The sequence below is a fragment of the Anopheles ziemanni genome, chromosome X (genome assembly GCF_943734765.1).
Source record: "Anopheles ziemanni chromosome X, idAnoZiCoDA_A2_x.2, whole genome shotgun sequence".
NCBI lineage: Eukaryota > Metazoa > Arthropoda > Insecta > Diptera > Culicidae > Anopheles > Anopheles ziemanni.
In genome coordinates, this window is record NC_080707.1 from 10,820,834 (window position 1) to 10,840,751 (window position 19,918).

The 19,918-nt window shown below is 46.7% G+C and overlaps 2 protein-coding genes across 2 annotated transcripts; both read left to right on the plus strand.

Moving 5' to 3' along the window:
* The first annotated feature begins 1,082 nt into the window (after nt 1-1,082).
* On the plus strand, nt 1,083-7,813 carry LOC131291041 (uncharacterized). The gene is made up of 3 exons (XM_058320231.1): nt 1,083-1,206; nt 6,233-6,664; nt 7,341-7,813. The coding sequence occupies exons 1-3, from the start codon at nt 1,083-1,085 to the stop codon at nt 7,811-7,813; spliced, it is 1,029 nt and encodes a 342-aa protein (XP_058176214.1).
* A 1,194-nt stretch (nt 7,814-9,007) lies between these two features.
* On the plus strand, nt 9,008-9,954 carry LOC131291043 (uncharacterized). Its single transcript, XM_058320232.1, has 4 exons — nt 9,008-9,263; nt 9,384-9,625; nt 9,684-9,848; nt 9,919-9,954. Exons 1-4 carry the CDS (start codon nt 9,008-9,010, stop codon nt 9,952-9,954), a joined length of 699 nt encoding a protein of 232 aa, XP_058176215.1.
* Nucleotides 9,955-19,918: the final 9,964 nt, after the last annotated feature.

Sequence of the window (19,918 nt, forward strand, 5' to 3'; positions counted from 1 at the left end):
CTTTGCACGCTGGTGAAGGTGTGTACTTTACACAGCCTCCACCGGCGTGCCCGTCCCTTCCACTTCCACAACATGGCGCGCGGTGGCGTACCCTTCGGTGGCTGCTGCCTATACTCTACCATGTCGAAGTCCCCTTCCTTTTCGCAAAAGGCCAGCATTGCAGCCGCAAACACTAACACCAACCGCTGGCTGGTTGGCGCTGGCCGAGGACTTGACGCCGTGACGCGTTGTTGGTTGGGCAGCAGCAGCAGCAGCTTCAGACTTCAGACGGGGCCTCGCAAGGCGGACTCCGAAACTTTGACTCCAAGCGGACGGTCGTGTGCGCCCGCCACTCGTCACCCGAAACCCCAGAGTAGGTGTGTGTGTGTGTGAGTGAAGGAAAAGCCTGAGAGCAAGCCCACACCAGCGAAGAAAGAAGCCAGCAGCAGCAGCGCCCCCCAAAAAGCCCTTACAAGCCCCTACGACCGCTCGCGTTGCGCTGTCAGTTGCGCGCCGAAAGAAAGTGAAAAGTGGTTTTTCTCATTCGTGCTGCGCGTGCGGCAGGGAAAAGTAAACACCAGCGCCAGCTCAGATTCGCAAGGTTCGCCGTGGCGGCAACATCGTCGATCTCGTGCGGTTTGTTTTCGGCGGTTTTTGTGTCGCGGCGTAGGCGCTGTTACCCTGACTGGATTACGCGGACGTGGACAGAGTCGGCCGGTTGTTGTAGAGGTTCTGGAAGGGAGAGAGGGTTGGTGTGGACATGCGGACCCACTGCTAGAGGGCCAGGGGAAAGTGCAAGTGGCTCGAACGTCGCAAGTCTTCGCAGTTCCCGTAGTTCCCGTAGTTCCCGTAGTCGTCGTCGGTTCCAGAACCGGGGACAACCGGAAGAGGTACGTCGCGTGTAGAGAGTAGCCGGCGGGTCAATTCCTGCGGCTTTTCCCACGGAATCCCAGAGTTTGACCGACGGTGGAGAGGAGGGAGAGTGTGTCGCGGGTCTGGGGTCCCAGAGCTCGAGAAAGCTGCCCTGGTCCAGCCAACCGATAGGCTGCACGGTTATGCAACCGGCTTAAACGACTGGGCCGACTTGAACGAGTGTGTGCGCGATGTGTTACTACCGGTTCGTCTGTGCTACCCTGCTGATGGTCGTCGCTTCGCCGGTGAGCAGTGACAACCCCCGCCATCCCCAGTCCACGATCAGCCTGCATCAATCAGCATCCGGCAGCGATGGTAAGTGACCAGGAAGCGAGACCTAAACCAGTCCACACACCACACCACCATGTCCGTGGTAGTCCGTCTTTGCTATCATTTGCCAGCCTAACGCTCCAAACAACTTCACCCAGCGAGCTTCTTCTTTAGATGGACACAGCCTCCTCAAAAACGATAGGCGATAGTACCAGGGGCCTCTCTGTGACCTAACCAAACAAACATACCTCCATATACGGGCGGCGAACTTCCGACACGGAACTGGGTGTGCTGTGGAGGAGTTGGGGGGGGGAAAAGGGCCGTCGCCGCAGGCACCGGGGAAGTAGTGGATTACTGTTTCATAATAGACGCGGGGTAGCCGTAGATACGTTTGCGTTTGCTTTCCCCACACCGTTTCGTTTCGTTCGGTGCGCTGTCCCTCTTGCTCTTCCGCTGCCTCGGCGTCGGCGGCTTGACCCGCTTGTCACCGGCGCGTGCAAGTGGCGCTCTCGCTCTGTACGGACTGTCCGATGCAGTCGGCGCGAGCTGTCCGAACGTTCGTAACACACCGTAACGATGTCGACGATTTTTTGGCGGCGAAACACACGGAGGTAACACCGCACGGCAAAACACGGCGACTGCAGGCCGTAATAACGTCCCCCGTCTACCCCCGTCTCGGGCCCCTTTGGAGATTTTCCTCCACGCCTGTCGGTGTGGTGGACTATGACGCTTGGTTACGTTAGAGGCTCCAACTTCGCCCATTTGAGGTGTTACCGGACTATGACGCGATCGCGTGGCCGATTCTCGTTAGCCACCGAGAGAGTGGAGAGTGTCTGGTTCTTGCGCATCCCCCGACCTCGCTCGAAGCGCTGGTGTTATTTAATCAGGCCCAGCTCACGGCGCTCGAAGCGACCAGGCTTTCGAATAATGGCTACGAGTACGAAAGCTGTTACGCTCGTCTGCATATGGCGGACCCATCTGCCCCGCTGAGAATGGCTCAAGAACCATCGCTGCAGCCCCAATGGTTGCTTGGGGACCTTCAAATGTGCTTTTCGATCTTACCCTTTCCCTTTGCCTCAGGCCGCTCGCCCACACCAACAAACACACGTACACATACGTTACGGCGCACGGCGCTTGATCTCAAGAGCAACACTTGCGCTTTGTGTACTTGCGATTGTTTGCTTGTTGGTGCGCTGAAGGCTCATACACCCCGAGCGGAGGTTGGAGAATAGGTAATAGCACCGTCTCCCTCCCTCCACGCACCTTCCATCCAGCCCCTTTTGCCCCCGTTGCCTCACTATTCCGAGAGACACACCAGAACTTCGCTGGTAGCCCATTTTCGTAGGCTTTTCATGCTGTGTCTGTGGCTGTACACTGTATATACCACTGGATGCAGCGTGCATTGGACTCGCGTGCAGCCACATACATTCCTCCGTGGTGGATGCATTTGCAAAAAGATAGGCCTTTCTGCTTCTCGCATGTTGTCTCCGTTCGTTGGGGCCAACAATTGGGGCTTGGTATTGTTGTGTGCGTGCGGGTATGTGTTCTCGAGCGTTGGAGACAGACATCGGCGAGCGTAGAACAGCTGGCCGTACAACGTTTCGAATCGGTATACATACCAAGGCACATAAAGGTGTACGCCTTGCGGTGTTTGCACTACATTTCCGTTCGAGTTCGAGCTCCCCACCCGAACAGCGATGCTGGGAAAACACTGGGTTTCCGTCCAAGGACTTCCCTGCCTCCGCTTAGCCGAGCACCGTTGGGAGCAGTTTTTCGAAGTTGAAAAGCCCACGCCGAAGTAAATACCCGTTGCCGAAGGGGTTGGAGAAACAATCGCCACTCTAACCACTAGTAAGTCACACACTCACAGCACCCGTGTGCGTGTACTAAGAACGTTCTACTTACCCTCGCAGCATCGCACGTCGGAGGGCTCCGAAAGTGTATGCCGGAAACGGTGAATGTTGCCTGCGAGTGGCGAACAGGTTTGCACCTAGCTGCACCTTCTACCAACCGGGTGTGTATGTGTGGCGGTGCGTGTGACTGTTCTAGAATGCATCACCTCCTCGAGGGTAGGAATCTTTCGCCAGTCACTTTCGATTCTGTTACTTCTCCCCCCGGTGTAAGGTAAGGTGTCTCAAGTTGCGAACAGATTATTTTTCGAGGGAGGTATATGGAGGGATATGGAGTAAGGTGCACCCTCTCATCCGCTCATTTCACATCTCTCCCCCGGGGTCTAACCTTGCTCGAAACAGCCAATCCTATCCAGGAAGTCGACCGAGGTGCGGCCAAGGACCGGTCAACCCGATCAGCGTCGCCTCAGAGGCGCGAACGGTAAATCGCCTCAAGGACGGTGAACACGGAGGGGAGATAAGTTGAAGTGCGATGCTTTCCGGGTTCACCGGCTTCAGACTGCGGTGTCTTACGGCGACTCCCTTCAGTGCTCGAAAGGAACTCCAAAATCTTGAGGACACAAGGGTTGGTCTCCCCCAAAGACGTAGTAAGAAGTAGATCATTAGACGTTATCGGCCGATCAGGCACAGCTAGACAATCTGAGGAGCGAGACCCCTCACTCCCGCAAGCGTTCTGGTGCGCTAGGTTCGATTGGCATAAGAATTACCCCAAAAACGTAGGCGATCGGGATCGAAGCCCGTCTATCAGATCGTACCGAATCGATTAACCCGATTGCCCGAGACCCGAAACCTCCAGCATGAAAAGCCCCATCAAGCCGTTCATTACCCCCGCAACCCGCACCGACAGTAACCGCCATCTTGGGCTCTTGCAGAGGTTTTTGGCGCTCGCCTGCCTAGGAACTCTCGAATCCGCCATGTTTCTTTTCCCTCCAGGTGCTTGTCGTGTCTGTTGGTTCGATTGATCTGATACTTGTTGTAGTTTGGTATTCTCTTCGTCTTCTTGTTCAGCTTGTTCCTCCTACACCACTGGAGCCGTTCCAGTTCTAGCGTTTTTTATTTCTTGGTACATTGCGCAAACGGATTGCCGCGTGATCGCGCATTGAGCACCGAAACTTTGCTGCCTTTCGCCCGTGGCCCGGCCGTGTTGCTCAATTCTGAGGAAGCGGAGCGAGCAAAAAGCGCGCTAGCGAAAAAAGCCTTGACTAGCGCTCCGCTAGATCTAATACTTTGCGCTATTACTGCATCGGAGGGCCCCGCGATTACTCGTGGCAAAACCGTGGCCAGGTATTACGACGCCGTTATTCGGTTGACTAGCGTTCTCTCCGCCGGACCGTGGCGGGTTTTTGGTTTTGTAGAAATCCCGTCTGTTTGTTTTGCTTTGTCGCTCTCGAACCGAGCCTGAAATCGCATTGGAAGGGATCGGCGCTCGGTTGCCATTTCTCCCTATCAGTCCAGCCTCGCTAGGGCTGGGCCCGGCCGAATTTGAATTATTTAACGCACGCTGAACGCACCGATTTTACTTGCGGGTGTGCCCACCGCGCACGGTGGGATAAGGTAGAACAATTAAGCGGACGTTTCTTATCCAAAATCATGGTAAAAGTTAATTTCTCCATCGGAAATTCTGATAGCGCAACTGTACTATGAAAAAGGCTTGGTACTTGAAAGTTCCTTTACTTTAAACGCTGTATCTTAAAATCGGACAATTTTGGCGAACCTTATTTTAAGGACTTATTGCTTAGATGTGTATTATTACGGAGTAAATACTTTCTAAGCGAGTTTTGAGGTTCGTTATTTCTATTCATTCCCCTATTCAAGTTTGAAGACCTTAATTTCCAACTTTTCTTTGTTTAATTTTCCAAAAAAAAGCAAGTTAAGAATGAAAATTGTATTTACATTCTGAAACTATATCTTTTCAACAAACTGTAATTTGATTGGATATCGTAGAACAACACAAACAGCAGACGCGTCATATGGTTTTAATTTCTCGTTGATTTCAATTGTTTTTAACAAAAACTGAATTCAAAAAAGTAAAAGTCAATTTCTCCATTGGAAAACCATATGGCAAACCTATAGTATGAAATAGGCTTGGCACTAGAAATGCATGCAGTCAAGTGCCGTAATGTAACAATTGAGTGTGATGTTTGAAAAAGCTACGTCACTTACAGCATATCATTGCTTCGAACCATCTAACATACCATTCACTTTCTTTTCGATTGATATGTACATTAGCTTTGCAGCGGGAGTACCTTTACTTAAAAGGCTGTACTCAAACTTTTAGTCACCTGTTCAACCGCATTTTAAGCCTTTTATTTTTATTCATTACTTTGAAAAACTTTTTTTTCATTTTCCAAAAAAGCATGTTATTTCGAAGCTTGAAGTTGTTTAAATGAGTAAAAAATATTTACATTCTTAAAATATATATTTTCAGCTAGCTAAAATTCAAACAAAAATACCAATTTGTTTTATTTATATTAATTTTGTTTAAACTACACGAATTTCCAAATTGTGTTTTCATATTTTTTACATTTTTTTCTAATCAGGCATAGCATAACTATAACATTGAGAAATATATTGAATTGATACTAAGGCTTTTAGGTAGCTATCTGGCTATCATTTAAGCTCGTTACCATTAGCATACAAACACCGCCTCTTATCCCACCGTGCCTCCGCCGTCGCTGGTGACGCACGTTAGAGTAATTTTTTTCTCGTTTTTTGTTGCCTTGTTTCTATTACCTTTCCCTTTTCGTGAGGTTCTCGGGCAGGTCGCTTTAATTAGCACGCAATCGACTCGAAGCCCTAATCCTTCGCGGTTCGTTCGCTTTCTGTTTCTTGGTGGCTCAGGTTGGGGCCGTAATGGAGTCGAGTTAGAGTAATGGAGTTTGCTTGTCGTGTCGATTGCTTCCTTGTACTTGCGCCGCAAGCCATTCCCAGCGTGTGGTCAGGGTCGTTGGAAATTGGTAGGTTTCTTTGGCAGTATCCGAGCATGGTGGTGTTGACTAATTTCGGCTGGAAGACACCCTCTGGGGCCCGCTGCTGAAGAGAGTGTCGAGCTCACGCGCGTGAGATTTCGATTTTACGCCTCATCCAATCCACTTTCCTTACGCAACACGTCGCGCGCGTTCGCGTTATGATGCACTCATCGATGATTATTTCACTTCCAGAGTCATTCACCCCGCTGTACGATGGCGGTGGCGGTGGCGGAGGCGGCGGCGGGGCCCTGTTTCCCGCGGACGAGCAGGTTTTCGCGCCGACACTGCCGATACCGGAAAAACAAGTTTTGGAGCTAGCCGGGCTGCGGGCGGACATTGCGGCCGCTTCCGGCAGTGGACGGGCGGGCATCAGCGGCCCGAGCAGATCTCAGACGGCGGCGGCGGCGGCGGCGGCGGCGGCGGTGGACGACGAACATCATCCGGCGGCGCAGAAAATCTATCCCACCTTCTTCCGCAACATTCCCCCGCTGGGCCACTCACGGCCCTACTACCAGTCGACGGAGGCGGCCATCGAGCAGCAGCGCTTCAACAAGCTGCGAGCGCCGGCCATCCCGGAAGTCAGCTCGCCCTTGCTCGGTTCGGGCGACTTCGGCGTCATCAAGGGTAGGCTCTCTCTAGAATAGCTCAAGACCCGTTCGATTTTCACTTGCGATTATCCGAAGAATCAGTGAGTCTAAACGATTTACAAAGCACTCACAATCCAAGAACCTACAAGAACCCACAGGAATCTCGGTATATCCGACCGTATACTCTTTTCGCGTTAAAACAAAATGTGATTTCCAACCATGCAAGGTTCACTCGCAAGTAATTATAAATCGTAAAATTGGCAGGGACTACACCCTCCTTGAACCTTTCAGGAATTCGGTGGAGATTCAAGAATTATCTATAATTGATAGAATGTACGAGAACCACTAGTCATCCGAGATTCTTGGATGATATTGAGCTTGAAATGATTCTAGCATCATGGTGAAACCCAAATCTTGTTACAGCATTTACTCGGATTTTGAATCAGAATCTGAGTTAAGCATAACTCTAGTAGACATCCCGAATTTCATCAAAATTAGCATCTCCTGTGAATCACTCAGAAATTCGTGGGAGTTTTAAGAATGGTTGGTGATTCAGTAATCTTCCGAGGTTCATGGATCACATTGATTCTTAGATGATTCTTGAATCGTGGTATATCCCACAAACTGTTCAAAACTTCATTCTCACTTCGAACCATAAGTTAGGCACAACTCTAGTAGGTATCAATAATTTCACAGTTCCTTGAATCCCGCAGGTGGCACGTTCTACTATGACACCGATGGTCCGAGTAAGGGCTTCGTCGACGACTTCTACAGCCTCGGCTACAACAACAACAACGGGCACGGGCGGCCGCAGCTGGCGTTCCTCGTGCAGAAGCCGCACCAGAAGGAGGAGCAGTTCTCCAACTTCCGCGACTTTGCCGACATCAACATCTCCAACGATCCGGCGTACTCGCACCATGCGCCACTCTTCCTGCCCGTACCTGACAGCCGGCATCACGAACCGGAGAACATCCTGGACGAGCTGAGGTCGCTGGATCTCGAGGCGACCTCTACGATGGCGACGACGACGACGACGACCGCTTCCAAGGGAAGCCACGGGAAAGGGGTGGCGCAGAAGCGGAAGAAGAGCACACTCGTCGAGAGGAAAAAGCGGCTAAAGACTCTGAAGGACGCCAAGGGGCAGCCGGAGGGCGGTTCGGAGGACTACATGATGGCGGCGAGCTAGGGATAGGGAGATTTATCCAAACTCCACTCTTTCGTGGTCGGAGCGAATCGCTACGGAAATCGGGGTCGGTTACATGCCCCACCCACCCACACCCCGTCAATCCCAGTCTCGTCCCAGTGTTTCAATCGATATTCTTTTTCCCACATCCCTTCCTCCAATTTCCCCACAAATTACTCCCCGTCATGACCTCCCTAGGTGCAAATCCTTATCTTTTCGGTGGCATCAAAATACCTTCCCTCACCACACAAACACACACACACACACACATCCCTTCGCCCAGCCCCATCCCCATCATTCTTGGCGAGGGCGAGAGACAAACCATGACAACGCAAAGACACCAGAACGCTGGGCAACTTCCGGTTCTGGACGTACCAATTTCGCGGCGCACCTGCTGGGCGTGACTGTGTGCGTGTGCGTGTGTGTGTAGGTATTCTTTTTTCGGCTCGTTTTCAGTATAGATTAGTGCATGCATATGCACGCGTGTGTGTCTGTGTGTATCTGTGTGTATGTGTGTTCGTTTTATAAGTGTGTACCCAGTACCGATAGCTTCACCGACCTAGCGTAACGAGTGATTTAGACGTCAGATTTACGAAGAAGGGATCCACCTACGAGCACAGAACCAACGTTAGGATAAAATCAAAAACCGTCGCTATCCCCTCTTCAATCGACTCGGTGTAAATGTTAAGAAAGCAGAATAAAGAATAAACTACTTTTACAACAACAAAAAAACAAAACCCAAACCAAAACAACTTCCTCGAGTTTAGGAGCACCTTCTCCAAAAAAAACCTCCCTCGAGGGATCCCTCGGTGTTGGCGCTTGGAGTAATTAGCTTGTATCCCTTCGGAAAGGTTGCCACAAAGGAGCAGCGTGGCATAGGTTTGTACTTCTGGGTGGGTGTGTGTGTGTGTACACGGTTGCCGACTGCGCAGGTCTGACCTCCCGAGCCGTAGGCCCTTGCCCAGCTCCAGCTCTCACCGTTTTTTTGGCAGCTCTCAGCCCAGCGCCCAGTAGCGTGAAAAATATGTTTACATACCGTGGGCACCATTGTTAGCTGTTGCGGAGGACCCACGGACCTGCGATAAACAAACCCCTCGAGCGCCAGAGCACGCAGGGACGAACGGCACGTCGCAAGCAATCAACACAACAACCACCTCAAAGGCAACAATCCTCCAACAGCCCCCGTAGGCGCGCGCTATGAACGGCAACGGCGTCGGGAGTCACAGCAGCAGCGGCAACATCAGCAACCACCACAGCCTCCACAGCAGCAACCAGCACCAGCAGCACGCGGCCAGCAATGGGCAGGCGGGGACGATCCGCATCAGTCGCAGCAGCACGCGCAAGAAGCCCTTCCACTTCATATCCAGCATGTGGAAGATGAAGAAGATCATCAAGTTCGAGGACATCATGTTCCACCGCGAGATGAACTGTCGGGCCCGTTCCGAACCCTCAGGTATGTGTGCATGTGTGTGTACGGTGGAAGCCCCAAAAACACAACCTGCTGTCACTACTCTGAGGCGGGGAGTAGGTGGATTAACGAGCTCTGACGCACGTTCCGTTGCTTCGTTCCCAGTGTCGACGTACAACTGCACCAGCAAAGGCTGCCAGCGGAAGTCGTCGCCCTCCTTCTCGATGCTCAGCCTGTCGCCCGGCAAGTTCCAGAAGCCGAGCGACGAGCTGGAGGTGACCCGGCTGCGGCTCTCCCGCAACGACAACCCGTTCGTGCAGAAGGTCCTGGCGAGCCGGGACAACGTCACCGACGTCGTCGACGATACGACCGAGTCCGACGATGCCATCTTGATATTAATGTCCGACGTAAGTCTCCTATCCCCCTTTTCCGGGCCTAATTAAAAACTGATTTCCCTTCTGGCAGGAGTTCAACGGTGAGACGGAAACCGATCCGCTAGCGCTGCCGCAGGTGCACGAACATATGATTCGCTCGCCTCCACCGACCTTCTGGCCGCGCTCGCAAAAGACTGTCTTCAACTTCGGAAGTGACGAGCGGCCACGGTCCGACCGCACCGACGGCACACCCGGGGTACTGTCCGCGTCTCACCCCGCCAGAGAAAGAAAACTCTTCTAAACCCCCCTCTCGACTTTCTTTTCAGAGCTCGCAACATCGGGCGAACCAGTGCAACTACTAGTTGGCCGCGAAAATCGTCAAAAAAAAAAAAACCCTGAGTGCCGGAAAAACTCCCTGTGCACAACCACCAACAATGCAATTAGTACCGAGCACGACGACGGCGGTGGCGGGGGCGGCGTGAGGCGTGCGGCGGTTCGGAATGTTCTTCATTTTAATCAAAAAAACCCGCCACGACCATCCCTCAAAGCGGCTTCGAGGGGAGGGAGGGGGGGATGCGTTTGCTAAAAACTCTAAACGGTTTAAAACTAAACAACAAGAAGAGGGAAGAGGAGGAAGAGGAAGAAGAAAACACACACACACACAGATTTCTTTTCTATAACTTGTTACGTCGTTTATTAGTAATAAATATATAACTACTTTGTTTAATCAAAAACCATTTGTGAAACATTTTAACCACAAGTAACGCAACGGATAACGCGCTAGGGAGAAAGAGCCCTTTCTTTCTTTCTTTCTTTCCTTCTTCACACACACTCACACTCACGAGCTTGTGTTTATGTTTACGCGCCCGCTATGCTAACCTATGTTATAACGTGTTATCAACGGGCACGCTTTGTACCGTTATAGCATACGACGCGCGAACTCGTGACTCTAAACGCACCAGCACGCTCGCCTACAGCTGACTCTCAGGCCAAGCTTATGCTGTACTTTCTCTTTCGTTCCAGAGCTCTCGAGTAAAAACACTTTCTCGGCATTGGGAGGCTTTGGGAAACATCAACCAGATTCGAGTTTATCCTTTTAAAATGGAGTTTTTAACCTCTCCAGTGGTTCGTGATATGATTTCCAAGAACCCGAGCATAATGTGCAGCATCAAGTGCATATATGCACAGCATCAGTTTGGTGAATACAGTTGGTTGCATACTTGCTGGCTGAAACGACGATGCTACAGTGCGGAATATGTTTATAAACACATCACTGTTTCTTAAAATTTTAAATTTTTTTTTTGTGAAAGTAGTTTGGTATTATTTTTCATGTTTACATGGAACTCGTAGAAACTTGTTTTGTAAGGAAAAAAAAGAGCAAATGAGGCCTTAAATTACAAAATTATAACAAACTCTCGGCGCATGGCGTTTCAAATTCACATCTTCAACTAAACTCATTGGTTCATGCTGTCCTTGTGTACTATAATTAATTTAATCTCTTTTCAAGCTCCTTTAGACGATTAGTAAAATAGATAAACTGTTTTTTTTTAATGACAGATCATAGCGTTTGAAGTCCATTTCCAACAGTCCAACAGTCGTTTGAAGACCATTTCCGAATAACAACTTCAGAATAGTTAGAAATGGTCAAGATGTTCCAAAAAGGAAACAGTAATACAGCAATAGCCTGGCAAATAAAACGACCACAATCAACAGTGACAGGACCATTATCCGAAGCAAAGATAGTCTGAGGAATTCTGTGAATGAAATATGGCCACTCGGAAACGTAATTAGTTAAAAAGAGAATTGGAACGCTTATAAGGCATTCGGATAGAATGTTAAATAAGCGAATTCAGTGTCAACTCTGCAATGCGAAGTATAAATGATATGGCATAGGGGTAAAAGAGTAAATGAGGCCCCGGGCTAGATTCTCCTCTTCCTGCTGGTTCACATTAAGCGCCTGAAGCTATGCAAAGCGCGACACATGCATTCGTTTCGATTTTCGAACGCTAACGGTTCGCTTAAAAGAACATAACGGTTTAAACTAATCACGAAGTGGAGGTTGAATGCGGGTTAACATACTTTTACATGTTAAGTTACTAGTAAGTAAACTATACCACACATGATGGACAGCATGAAACAAAGAGTTTAGCCGAAGAAATAATTTGGAAACGGCGGCGCGCCCGCAGCGAGCGAAGCGAGCGGACTGCGCTAGGTCTACCGAAAAAGAGAGTTTGTTATAGTTTTGAGAAATAAGGGGGGCCCGTGGGCCCCCCTCATACCGCACCCGCTAGGTTGATTGCGTAGCCGAAATTAACGGTACACACTACGATTCAAATACTCGTAGGTTGAATTTAACGAATTAATGTATCACCAATTGCATACATTCAGTTTAAACGTCCACAAGAGGTGTAGCCACGATCGAAAACATGGCGGCCGGGGCCTCATTTACTCTTTTACCAACAGTAACTCAGTACTTGTTGTAGATTTTTAAGGCGATTATCATGATGAGTTAAAATAATACTAAGCTACGTTTATAAGAATTTCGCGCACTGTATTTCAATCCCTAATATGCTCTCGACTGTCTTGCGTGTTGCATAACGTTGGGCGTATTTGAAATTAAAAAGAAACTGCACACATTTGTGACACATTAGCTTCTCTGACTCTACATTATTTTGCACAAACAACCAAATGACTGTTTGAAAACAATTCGAACACACCCAAACGGGTTGGAAACCAGACTAGACGGCGCCACGAACTGTTGCTTGGTTCCGTCCCTTCCTCCCCTTGCTTCCTCCCACCCGTTGACACGGAGGAAAAAGTTTCCCCACCGATGATGGTGGAAAGCGATAATGGTAATAGAGGGGAAGCACTGTTGGTTTGCGTCTGCCCTTCGGTGAGTTGAACCGACAGACCGTGACACGAGTGGCCACACCTTCAACCTGGTCAGTTTAAACGACCCTTCGTTGGACGTTGGTAGATTTTCCGCTTCTTGCCATGTTCTTCACGCTCCCTTTTTTAGCATCCAACGGTTGCTAGGGGACCGTTTTACTCATCCTTAACTCTGTTACTCATTCTATTTCGAGTAATAAGAAGTGCATAGCACTTGTAAAACCAAGGCAATTTCATTCGAGTGATTCAATGTGCCGCGATGATATCACTTTCGCTCTTCACGAATCTCGCGACAAGTGGTTTGAATGAAGCATCTCTATCTCTCTGTCTCGCTCATCGGCTCGGTCATCTAGGTACGCGGAATCTTGGCCAGGAAAGAAAAAAATGTCATGACATCACCGGCATGCCGTGACCAGTTTGTTATTTTTGTTTTTTGATCGTTTTATTATTGTCCTTGTTTTCCAATGCATTCGTTAATAAGCTGGAGATGGAGACAAGCGTGGCCGATAGGCCCAGTCGGCCGGGCCAGTCGTATACAAAGTAAACATGTTGGTAAACATTGCCGTTCAGACGGACCCGCTCCCCCCTCCCTCCACACTTGCGTCTTTTCGACAGCGATGGAAAAAGAATGACTAACGCATCCTCCCCACCTGATCGTACTACGAGAAACGCGCCGTGGCAAGCACCACGCACTACCACCAACACGCCGAAATGCGGCTTGGTGCGCACTATGGGCCCTCCGGGTAATTATTTTACACTAAAAACAAAATATGAACTAATGTTTTTGGCATAGATACCCTTTTCCAGAAAAAAATAGTCCTCAAAAACAAAGGGAATGTAACATATCAGTGAATGTATTTATTGAAATTGGCCATGTTTTTTAAGGATACACATATTTTTATAATGAACTTCGAACCCTTTTTGGTGTACCTTTTGCAAATTGTTGGTTTCTTTCCATTACAGCGTTTCACAAATCAACAGGCGAATGTAGTAGCATTCCTGGATCGTCAAATGATGCAAGCCTTGTAATGTTATGCCTTATGAACCCTTTGTAGAGACTCTTTTTTATGAATCTTTCACCTAAGATTCATTCAGATAGATTCATGAATCTTTTGGGATTCTTCACTTCTTTTTGAAACTTTCGAAACCTTAATGAATCTTCATGAATCTTCCTTGATTTGATTGGCGTGGATCATGCAACCAAGACAGGTACGGAGGTCCCTCTACCCATGTTTTGCTTATCACTTTTCATCAGTTGATGAGTCTTTGGGATTGATGAATCTCTAAAACGCAAAAAGTCGTTCAGATTCATGAATCTTCATTGTGAGTCGACAAACTTACCCCTTGGAACACCAAACAGGTTAAGTAGACTATTCGAAACTTTCTATGATCTACAGAAATAATATGTACGTATAGTATGGAGGATAAATTAAGCGAAAACTTCGTTTTTACTCAAAAAAAAAAAAAAACAAACTGAACCGTGGGTCACTACTGTACGTCCTCGATTCCCGATGTAGCGATTTACCGTGAAGTGGTTAACAGTAGTGTATCTTTTGACGATCCAAAAATGCTGTTGCATTTGTCAGTGGGTTTATAAAACGCTGTAATAATAACATCAGTTCTGTCAAACGAGACAGCGTTGGCTCAATTTAAGATTTTAAATTTTAAAAGTCCAATGCAGTACTGCTTTACAAAACCATATCCCACTGAAACGAATTGGGATTGTTCTGACGAAATCATCATTGATCCTCAATTTGTGATCGTTCTTGCGTTCCTCAAGCCTGTACCTTGAGATAGCGTAGTATGGGTGGCACCAAAATTGACAAACCATTAAATATTTGGTATAAACTTATAACTATAACATTTTTGGTATAAACTTGGGAAACGGAAGTTCTTAGATACGATGGATGAGTGTTTTGAAATTGTTGAGATCCAATCATAGCGTTCAGATGACTTTTGTTTTTGATAATGATGAAGTTCAATCATAGCAATCTACCGAAGTTATTGTGATTTTAATAAAGGTTACTAAATACATATTGTACTTTTATAACCCACTCCAAAATAAAATATTTTGTATTCCAAAGAAGCCCGTACCCCGGGAAGAACCCGGTTTTCCTTTGAAAACTAAAAGGGACGATTAATAGTGCAACATTTACTATATGTTGCAAATCAGCTTGAGATGTGCAAAATGTCTTCAAGTTGTTTTTTGTGATGACTTTTACTAATACCTAAGATAAGGCAGTCAATTTAGACCACGACATCCGTCCACGCTTCCCATAGTGCGCACGCAAACAGAGACCGCTGTCCAACGGCGGGCCGCGACGCCCGAGCGCCAGTTAGTCGCAGTCGTACGTCGCACTCGCGTAGAGGTAGAAACCCGTGGACATCTCCAACAACACTCGCTCGCTCACGTGTGGAGTCGGTAGTGATCGCCCCAGTGACCATCTGGCGTTGTTTTTCCACCGGAACCAGCCCTGCTTTCAACCTGCCGGACGCCGGGATTCAAGCCAAGGAAAGGAAAAGTGAACCACAACCGATCAACAGGCTGCACCTTCAAGGGAACTTGCAGGTACTTGGAGGGAAACGGTGCATTTGAATGTGGATAGAACGGGTGCTAGTGGCATGCAAAATCGACGAAGAAGAACATAGCGAAGGAAGAACGCTTGCTGATAAGATTGTTGCCTTGTGCCGAGGGCTCTTAAGGCTTCTTGCAACTGTACAACTCGTAAACCAAGTCTGACAGTTGAATCGTTTCAAATACGAACTCCAGTAAACGCCAATTTGAGTACAGTTTGTGTATCGAACCCGCTTCGTGCTGGTCAGTCGGTTTTCTCCAACACCGTAAACGCCCTCTAACCCCCCAACCTCCCCCTCCCCCTTCAGTTGGTCAGTGGTGCTTTCTTGGGCGATGATGTCAGCACCGACCGACTCTGCTGCGTGGAGTTTTATTTTTAACTTCATGCCCAGCATGCCCCCCCCCCCCAACGGTGGAAGTGTGGATGATGAATTGGAATTTTCCCCAACCGAAGTATCCCATGGGGTGGGTGATCACCCAAATTTCCACCACTTTGTGGCAACCCAAAAAAAAAAAAACAAGAACCAAACCAGTCGTCGGTCATTGTTCTCGAAATGGTTGAAATACGCCAGGGGAAACCAAATGCCACGGCGTTCTTTCGCCGGGAAAATCGGCACGTAAAGTGGGGTGTACAAAGAAGTATAATATTAAAGTTACCAACGCTCGTATGGCCACCATACAGGCGTTGCCAGCCAATTTTTGCCTCGAAAGCGGGCGATTTTGTCTCTAACGCATCTTGTTTTGAAATAGCTCACCGACAGTTGTCTCTAACTCATCTGACTTTGTCTCTAAGCCATCTGGGTTTGTCTCAGGCCGAAAACCAGGGAATAAACAAAGTAATTGTGGTTATACTGCATTGTAGATCTCCGAGAACAATAAGAATATTATATTTGTATGATTTAAAGTTTTCTTATGTATTTTTGTATGATTTTACGTATCTCTTTTTTATGTGTATGCCTACGTATATCAACTAAGAAGGTAGCATTGCGGTGTTTAACTCGGTGGCATAAACGTACTAGCTTAGACCAACCAATGTCACTTGACAGCTAACAGCGTGCGTTTATACCACTGAGCTAAACACCACTGCTTACTTAATTGGCATAAGTATGCATGCATGTATAGAAAGTAATACGCGAAATTGTTCAAAAACCTATAAGAATAGCTTTAAACCATACAAAAATATAAATAGTTTTGGTTTTTTGAGTTTTAAAATGTAGCACAACCACAATTACTTTGTTTATCCCCTGCTTTTTCGGCTGGAGACAAACCAGGATGGGTTAGAGACAAAGTCAGATGAGTTAGAGACAGAATTCGAGACAAAATCAGATGAGTTAGAGGCAAAGTAAGATGAGTTAGAGACAGAATTCGAGACAAAATCAGATGAGTTAGAGGCGAAGTGAGATGAATTAGAGACAGAATGCGTTGAGTTATTTCAAAACAAGCTGCTTTAGAGACAACAGTTAATGAGCTATTTCAATCTTCGGTGAGTTAGAGCGGTGGGTAACATAGGTGGCAAACCCTGTATATCCTTGACACGGTTTGCCCTTAAAAGGAGTCGTCGCTCAAACCGGAACATCGCATCACGCACGCAGATAAACAATAGCCCCACGGCACAGCCTTGTTCCTTCCAGGGGCACCCTGAAGGACTTCCACTTTTTCGAGCATATCGCTCGATCACGATCTCCACGAACACCCTGTTCCCGCTCCTTGAAGTTCGCTTCCATCGGCGTTGCGACGGGTGTGGTCTGTCGTCATCGTTTCTTGGAACGCTTGGAAAGCGATGACACGGCCGGGAAAATCCCCCACTTGCTCCCACCCACGCCCACACGCGCGTGTTTATGAGTTGGCTGCATTTTGTTTTCCCTTTCGTTGCTCTCGATGAGCTTCCAAAAATATCAATCCACAACAGAGACGCTGTGGTGGGTGCGCACACGAGCACGCCGTTCTGCTCGAGTGGTGACCTAAATTTGTTAAGGGTCTGGCCGGGCTGGTGGGTGGTGGAGGAGGCAACGCATCCGAATCGCCGGGATGCCCTTGCGCGGGTGCAAACCTCTGTTATGCAGCGTCGACGTTCAACGAAGGCGGGCAAACATGCATGCGTACACGATTCGGCCATTTAGATCAAGACTGGCGCGCACCTCCCCCCCCACCCACTTCCTCCTCACCAAACTGGTTTCACTTTTTGCCGGGCAGGTTGGAAGGTTAAACCAGGGGTCGGCACACGTTTTCCAAGGAGGGCCAGATTGATTAAAGAGAAACTAAAAGTGCGTGGCGGATACCTGGAACGATGTTTTAATGTTTTCAATTTAATACTCAACCCTGTTGAACAGAGTAACAACTTCCTAAATAGTAAAGTTACTTAAAAAGTAGTATAAACTAATATATTTAATATTTTATCGATGAACTTTTTTAATCATTTTCCTACTTATCTTCGTTGAAGTTTGATCAACATATACATTTTGGTTTATTGTATACTGTTTATACTGTTACTAGCGTACTCTCTGAGTAACTAAAATAACTGAGCTTTGATAAGTATTACGAGGATTATTTTATTTCTTTAAAATAATTTTAAGTAAAATTGTATTCCTTGAACGTAGCTATTTTGGATGTAAAGTAAACGAGTTACGGCCGGTGGATTTTGAGGACAAGACTCACAAAGCTACGAAATTTTAGATCGACCAATAGTACAAATACGAAATTAAAAGTCAAACAAAACGTATAAGAGAAAGTCACACGTATTGAATAAATCGTGCAACAATTTTAATCTTCATTTTGGGAAAACATCCAAACTGATATCATGACAAAAACCGATAAGATTTGAGATGGGTTTTTTGTATGAAGAACAAATATTTTATCAAGGGCCGGTTAAAATCAGTTGGCTGGCCGGAAATTTGTCGACTCCTGGTTTAGGTCATCCACACCCAGCGTCGGGTGACGCGTCACCCACTTCACATGCACAAGTATTTGATTCCCTCTCGCTTACAAGTTGGCGCTTCCAATCTGTTTGCGTTCCGTTGCGTGTGTTTGATAGATTTGTTTTTCTTCCCAATATATATATATATTTTTTTCGATTCGTTCCCCACGCCCTCCCCCCCCCCCCTCTAGCTTTCCACGCCCTCCCCGTCCGACTACCGGCGCGTTGCGATTGTTTGTTGGTGGCTTTAAATTCAACGCTTCGATGAGCTCATCGCCCTATCGCGACTTCGTTACTGCCAGGGGGTTGCAATGGGGGAGGGGGGAGGAGATGAAGAATGACTCGTGGGAGAAACGGTGGCGGTTCATGTTGCATTTGAAAACTGATCCCAGCTCGTGGAGACGCCTCCACGCAGAAGAAACACAGAACGGGGTGGGTTCTGCACGTAGCGCTGCTCAAAAATAACTTTCCGGAGTTCGGATTTTCCTCCTCGTAAAAGGGTTTCCTTCGGAACTTCGGTCAGGAAAACATCTTAACGTCTCTAATTGATGGTGGAATTCAAATGAAGTGGTTCTTTCGCATCATGATTATTATTATTAAATGATTTATTAGTAAACAATCTCGTTACATAGTACATTTTTGTTAAATTATACAGGATTCATTCATTGTTTTCCTCTGAGATTATAATGTGTTCGTTTACAGTTGGGGCAGTAAATGATTCTATATTTCCTATGCTTTTACTAATATTATTTCAATACCTAGGAAAACTTTTCAAAACCCAAGCGTTAAAAGAAAGTTTTTTAAAACATCTTCGGTTGAAAGAAAAAGAAGTAAATTAGCTTATTGCTAAACCGCAGTGGCACATTTCCTATGGTTTTCTGTATTTTATTATCGAATAATTGTAGCTTTTTATGCAGTACGCGGTCCTTATTGCTCTGAAGTATCAACATGTTTAATAAAATTTAGTATTTACTGTTATGTTTGTATTTTTTATTCATAATCGGATAAAGTATTTATCGTAAATTATTCACTCTTGATAATTTAGTACTTATATGGTAACTTTTATCAGTAATTTTACAAGTAATTTGCTCATGTTTTGTAATATTATTTCTCCTTGGAAGTTTCCGTGCTAGTTGTTATGCTTTTTAAAGCAATTGTCTGCATATTTTTAATTGTTTGGTTTTAGTCTCCAGTTATTGCTAAATTGTGTATGTTTTAAAGTGCATATAGAAGACAGCAACTTTCATTTATCGGGAACTTCATTTCAGTTAACTGAAAGATTCCAAATTCAAAAGCATGACTCACAACAAAAAACGTATGTTAACTGTCAACTGGCAATGATGAGCCGGTAAACAAACTATGCAGAATTGTAAATGAGATATATAATTGCATCTCTAAAATTAATAATAATTATCATTTAGTATTGATGATCATGCGAAAGAGCATAAATCCAATAAAACGACTCTGTTTATTTCGTTTAATGACCATTTTAAATAGATTTATACTGTTGACTCCTTCTAAAGCAAGTTCTCAAAACTAATTTCATTGTTGTGAAATAAAATGAAGTGACATTTAAGTTCCACAAAATGGGTTGCTTATTTCGCGTTTAGACAACTTAAGTTGGATTTCATATGAGCGAAATGAATGTTTGACCGTTGCTGTTGAGTGAAAGTTAAAATCGTATAAAATCCCTTTTAGGGCCTACGATTCTCTAGTTCATTTTCCTTCGTGGTTCAAACAACAGTTTATCGAAACGTTGTCATTTATTTAACTTATTTGAATTGTTTAACCCTCTTTCCGCAAGCTGCAACAGGAGGAAGTGCATTCAGCTGAAAGCTACAACTCATAAGACTTCGACCGGAGGCTTTTCCGGACCGTTCCGAAGACACGAACCAAAGCTCGCGGTTTTGAGGTCAGGTGAAACGTGAGGAAGGGTACATCCGGCACC

What these genes read in the sequence shown, in the direction of transcription:
- LOC131291043 (XM_058320232.1), top strand. Translation starts at nt 9,008, where the DNA reads ATGAACGGCAACGGCGTCGGGAGTCACAGCAGCAGCGGCAACATCAGC. An exon ending in GGCCCGTTCCGAACCCTCAG is followed by an intron (nt 9,264 to 9,383) that starts GTATGTGTGCAT and finishes CTTCGTTCCCAG; the next exon opens with TGTCGACGTACAACTGCACC. An exon ending in TCTTGATATTAATGTCCGAC is followed by an intron (nt 9,626 to 9,683) that starts GTAAGTCTCCTA and finishes CCCTTCTGGCAG; the next exon opens with GAGTTCAACGGTGAGACGGA.
- LOC131291041 (XM_058320231.1), top strand. Translation starts at nt 1,083, where the DNA reads ATGTGTTACTACCGGTTCGTCTGTGCTACCCTGCTGATGGTCGTCGCT. An exon ending in ATCAGCATCCGGCAGCGATG is followed by an intron (nt 1,207 to 6,232) that starts GTAAGTGACCAG and finishes TTTCACTTCCAG; the next exon opens with AGTCATTCACCCCGCTGTAC. An exon ending in CGACTTCGGCGTCATCAAGG is followed by an intron (nt 6,665 to 7,340) that starts GTAGGCTCTCTC and finishes TGAATCCCGCAG; the next exon opens with GTGGCACGTTCTACTATGAC.